The 5,527-nt window shown below is 37.6% G+C and overlaps 1 protein-coding gene across 1 annotated transcript; it reads left to right on the top strand.

Annotated features, from left to right (window-relative positions):
* The first annotated feature begins 3,754 nt into the window (after positions 1 to 3,754).
* On the top strand, positions 3,755 to 5,200 carry LOC114350084 (spermatogenesis-associated protein 17). Its single transcript, XM_028300729.1, has 2 exons — positions 3,755 to 4,097; positions 4,427 to 5,200. Exons 1-2 carry the CDS (start codon positions 3,801 to 3,803, stop codon positions 5,198 to 5,200), a joined length of 1,071 nt encoding a protein of 356 aa, XP_028156530.1. The 5' UTR covers positions 3,755 to 3,800.
* Positions 5,201 to 5,527: the final 327 nt, after the last annotated feature.

The raw sequence follows: 5,527 nt of genomic DNA, 5'->3' as shown, positions 1-5,527 counted from the left end.
TCCGAACCCTTAGGTCTGGTCGCCATCGCTGCACGCCGGCTGATCGCGCTGTGATCGCGTTGGTTTGTCCGAACCCTTATACTGAAAGGGCAACGAGTAAAAAAGAAAATGTAAAAGTGCAAAGCACTTATGAACATTTTAAATATGTTTCGAAGAAAAGTTAAATTAAATTAGGAATTCAAATGAAGTCACACTAAATACTTTAGCTTTAGCTGGAATTTACTAACTTTAACCTCATCAAAGCTCTGATCTTCTAAGGTATCTAAATCTTCAATTCTCTGTATGTTGAATAAGTCAGACTTACTCAACTTTGTTTACATTATAAAAGAAAATCTTTTCTAATAAATAAATAATCTATTGTTTTCTGTAGGCTAAAACGGTACAATTAAGATGTCCTTACCTTTAAAAGCTATCTTTTCTAGACAATGCGAAGAAAAGACAATTTTCTACTTTACCTACTTATTTCAAACTAGCTTTCCGCCCGCGGCTTCGCCCGCGTGGAATTTTGTCTGTCACAGAAAAACTTTATCGCGCGCGTCCCTGTTTCAAAAACCGGGATAAAAACTATCCTATGTTCTTTCCCGGGACTCAAACTATCTCTTTGCCAAATTTCATCAAAATCGGTTGCGAGGTTTAAGCGGGAAAGCGTAACAGACAGACAGACAGACAGAGTTACTTTCGCATTTATAATATTAGTTGAGATTGTTGATCGTCGATCTCCACTTTACAGTTAGTTCCAAACTGTAGAGATTATAATGTAAAGTTCTTAGAAATAGGTATTAAGATTAGGAAGGGAAAACACTGTTACCAATGAACTCTTAAAATAAAAACAAAAAATATTTATAAAAAACAACTGCTGTAGCCGAAAACTTGGTTATTCTACTCTACTGGGTTAGACATAGAAACATGATAATTATGTTCTCAACTAAAATAAATGATGATACAAAATTCAGGAGGTTTATGACAAGCTAACTTTACTTCCAGAAGCGATGCTTCATTTTCTGATGCCTTTTTATGGCATGCACGAGAACGTAATAAAGTTGATTGTTTTTCAATTGCATTAAAACTGAAAAGCTTGCGTTATGCATGAAATGGTCATAAATTTTATGCGGCTTCCACGAAAATAAAATGCTTTTATTGTTTCGTAAAAGATCAAATTTATGTATGTGTGAACAGCATTCAGCGTTTTTACATTTTTAATGTCTGCTTATGTAAGTCGGTTCTAGGTACACAACCACAATTTTACTGTGATAAGAAAGTTCATGTTTGGACAAGGCTGAACCCTATTCATTGTCTGACTCTAACATAATAGTTTATAATTTAGTAATATTGTATTAAAATTTGAGACCAGTTTGAGTAAGTACCTTAGCGCTGGATACATGCCTATGCCATGGGGAAGGCCTATGTTCAGCAGTGTACATTCTTTGGCTGAAATGATGATGATGATAAAGTACCTAATACACTTTCGTTGATAGGCCAAAAATCGCGAGGGCGAAGTCGCGTTTAGTAGCGAGAAAAAGCATGCAAGGTGATTTACCAGCGATTTTTTCACATACTCTGCCAGTATTAATGCAACTATCATGTAGGCAATTTATGTTAATTCGGAACATATTCCACAATTCCCACCGCGTTAACCTCACCTATTACAATAACTGTACTATCGTAGATCGGACTAGTTCAATGGATGGGATTACCTGCCGTCAGCTCGTTCCGGTAACCAGAACATAACTACCTGGGTATCGACTGCACTGGCTGTGGTTTGTGTCATTAGGGTTGGTTACGATCTGTTAAATACTAAAGGATTTGCTGTGTGTACGTACACCTAGCCTAATCTTTGAATTTTAGGGAGAGGATTATGCAAAGAAAGCTAAACTGTATCAATCTCAAGCTGTATATGGATCAATTCTTGAGTGTAACCCATTAGAGTATTGAATCATTAAACGTAACTAAGGCCTTATATACTTTGTACGACGATAATATAATATGTTCGTTATTTTAACGTAAAATGAAATTACCTACATACTTTTTCGAGACGAGCTATTGAAATAAATCCAATCAGCGCAAGATAGGTAAATGAAGTTGTTAGCTATTTACCTATCAGACAAAAAGTGATTTCTTTTCATAGCTAGCTACCGTGTGAACTAAAAAGCAGTCTCTAATGCCAAACAGTATTTAAAATAAAAGTAGCATAAAATCTGTAAGAAACGGTAACCATAAATGTATATTTATTTTATTTTTATTTTTTTATTTTATTTTGTTTGGAAAACATACAGTGAAACAATAACAGATTATTAACCACTGCTTAAGAAACTATACACCATTTACATGTTTTCGCATATGTGTAGCAATACAATTAAACAACAAAAGCCAATTCGCTTACATGAGAGAGTTATTTTTAAATTAAGATCTATACCTACAATAAACAGCTGATGCTAATAAACTGCATTAGTTATCCACCGTAAACCGTATTATCTAATCCAATAACAAATCGCGTACAGCATTCAAATCAGCATTCACTATCCAGAGTTGGACTGGAAGTTTATGCTCGTACGTCTAAGTAGTTAGCATGCAAAGCATATCATATTAACATGGATTAAAGTTAATTCTGGAGCTCATTTGAAACGGTCCGACTTCTCTCTGGCTTAGTCTTAAGGATATTACTGAAAATTACTTGAAACACTGCATTGCAGCTTCTCTGGAACTATGCTGGTGCAATTAGTGATAGTTCGCTTCTGCGTTTGGATCTGGATAGTTAAGAAGTTTTAAATTAGTGAAATTTAGGTAAGTCATCGGTTTTATTCAGTCATTTTATCTCATTTGCCTCAATTAATACTGTGAAAATACCGTACCTAAATCACGGTAATACCTATCCATTATTTTATTAATCAATCTATCATGTCAATTTCCCTCTAGACCCAGCACAAATGTTGACAAATTACTTTAGTACTTTAATAAGCTTAGAGCCCTGGATTTATGTAGTCTGCGGCTAAAATTATTTTTAGATTACCAGGGAATATTTTCAATAGGTAGGTATATTCTTGGATGCGATACTCCGCAAAACGTTTAGCCGTTTAAAAATTCACAGCTACCATTATTTCCCTGCTGAGAGGTCTCGTTGCGGTATAATATTAATTATTAAAGTTCACAGTCTCCGGTTTCCTTGATTTTAAAAAGAGATGCTAACTACTTAAAAACAAAGCTCAACTTCCTTTACGTTCCCATAGCCTATCTTGTCGTCATCAAAAATGTAACTTTCTTCGGCTTACGTTTTAATCTCTGTGGAATACCAAATTAACAGGAGCGAAACGTAAACATTTCCTTACGGCAAAATAGATCTTGGAAAATAATGAAACGTGGCTTCGGATTACTGCAGTGCGCGTAATGTATGAAAATGACTACTAAATTTTCGGGAAAGTAAATAAACAGACATACTCACCTTGCCAATTTGGTCGTTGAATAATTCATGTTGTCTCACATAGGCCCACCTGAGAGAGCGGGGGAGTGCGAGCACTCTTCAAATACGAGCCTCACCGTCGAGGGGTAGCATAACGAAATGGGCAAGCGAGACTACAGCTTCATTTAAGGGTATAAAGAAAAAACAAACTTATTACACGACCCTTTAAATTCACATTAAAACTCCGCGCTCATTCAAAATGTTAACTCATTACTGCTAACGAATCGAACGCTTTTCACGGAAGAACTTTTTCACAAATTGACAATTAAGTGACAAATTAAATGCCACTGTCATATTGACTAATGCATCGAATAATAAATAAAATATTTGATCCAAATTAAAGGAAATGGCAACAGTGAACAAACTTCTTCCGACTGCACACGAGTTCTATGCAGAGTTACAGGATAGGACTGACTTTGCTGAGGCGCAGCGTCATAAGAGATTCTTGGCGGTTTTGCTGCTGCAGCGGATGGCTCGTGGCCACTTGATAAGGAAGCACGTGGCTTGGCTGTCGAAGAACGCTACGACGATACAGTGTGCGTTCAGGGTGCATAGAGCTAGGAAGGCGTACCGCGCAGCGTTGAGGCGAGCGGTTCGGAATAAGCACGCTCGACATTACGCTCGGGCTGCTAGAATAATACAGGTAAAGTGTATTTCTTTTGTGCAATACGTTATACGTCTGACGAAGTAGCTATTGAGTAGTACTTATTCGCAGTTTTTACTTTTTGGCTAATTATCAAATTAACAAAAGTAAATTACAACATTGTGACAAATTGGACTCGGACTCTCCTATAAAACGGATTTAAAAATAATAAATTAAAACTCTTGTAAACGTTGTAATACCTGTATTTTATGAAAAATAAAATAAAGTTAAAATTACTTTTCTTTATTAAAAACATTAATGTGATTATCATTATCTTAGTACATAATGTTATCCCGTACATAAAAATAATGCTAGCAATACTTGTTTAGGCACTATGGCGTGGGCATTATTCGAGAAGAACGAAATTCTGTTACCGCTCCTACCGAAAGTGGCTGGCAACTGTCACCGAACGAGGAGAAAGAAGAGCGGCAGAAGCTGCAGAATTCGGCATCAGGAGCCGAGCAGATGACCTCCGAATCCTAGAAGAGGAAGCCAGGCATTGGCTGGCATTCGTTGTCTTCAAATTACACCACTTATTGAGAACCTACGTCTGTGCCGGCGTATACTCGGAACCAGCTTCCACAGAGCTATCCGAATTCGAAAAGCTTCTAAAATCCATCCATTACACCGAGTACATGAAGCGCTTGAAAAGAAAATACGACGAGTTTGTCAGGAAACATCGCCCGCGGTTCTCCAACAAGAGACTTTTCCCAATAATTGGTGATGGAGCGGATTACTGGTACATGTCGTTAGCTGAGATGTATGAGCTGACTACTCCAGTGCAGAAAAAGATGGATACGAGGCACAAAGCAACGCACCATGGGCAGATACATAAAGAACCGTTTCTATGGAAAATGGTTAGGCCTCCGTGCCCTAGCGAAGGTAGAGGGCCGTTCACACCCCCAAGGTCACCAGTGTCCAGGACTCCACCTACCCCTGCCCCCACTCCGACGGCTGGGGGAGATGCTTTGCACACTGATCCTCGATTCCACCTCTACGTCAAACATTACACGCCGCAACCAGCGCTTTTCGATTATGTTGATTTTCACATAAATGTCCTTCTCAGAAGGAAGTGCTCGGTTGAAAATATAGACAAGGAATAATTTTATCAGATTTTATTTTCAATATTTGAAATAGCGGTGATTTGTTTGAAAACATACAACAACTTGGTCCCAACATTGACGTGTATTATTTCTCCTTTTATTTTTCTTGCTCGGAAATCCGTAATCAGGCTGCTAAGTTTGGAAGGGTCGTCCGGATGTTGCGAGCCGCGAGCCTTTTGTTGTTGTGAATTTTACACTTGTAATTTATTTCAGGAAACGCCTTGGTGAGAAAGAAATTACGTTAAACTCTCCAAGGAAAATGTGTTTTGTAAATTAACATTTCGCCTCTGTGGGTTTAAAGGTCGGCGTGTTTTTATTTATTGTCCA

The sequence above is a fragment of the Ostrinia furnacalis genome, unplaced genomic scaffold (genome assembly GCF_004193835.3).
Source record: "Ostrinia furnacalis isolate ACB-3 unplaced genomic scaffold, ASM419383v2 OfSCF0780, whole genome shotgun sequence".
In the NCBI taxonomy this organism is placed as follows: domain Eukaryota; kingdom Metazoa; phylum Arthropoda; class Insecta; order Lepidoptera; family Crambidae; genus Ostrinia; species Ostrinia furnacalis.
Note: the sequence above shows the minus strand (reverse complement) of the source record. Positions and strands in the feature narration are given on the sequence as shown.

Coding starts and splice junctions, on each gene's coding strand:
- LOC114350084 (XM_028300729.1), top strand. CDS start 3,801: ATGGCAACAGTGAACAAACTTCTTCCGACTGCACACGAGTTCTATGCA. Junction 4,098..4,426: donor GGGCTGCTAGAATAATACAG/GTAAAGTGTATT, acceptor ATACTTGTTTAG/GCACTATGGCGTGGGCATTA.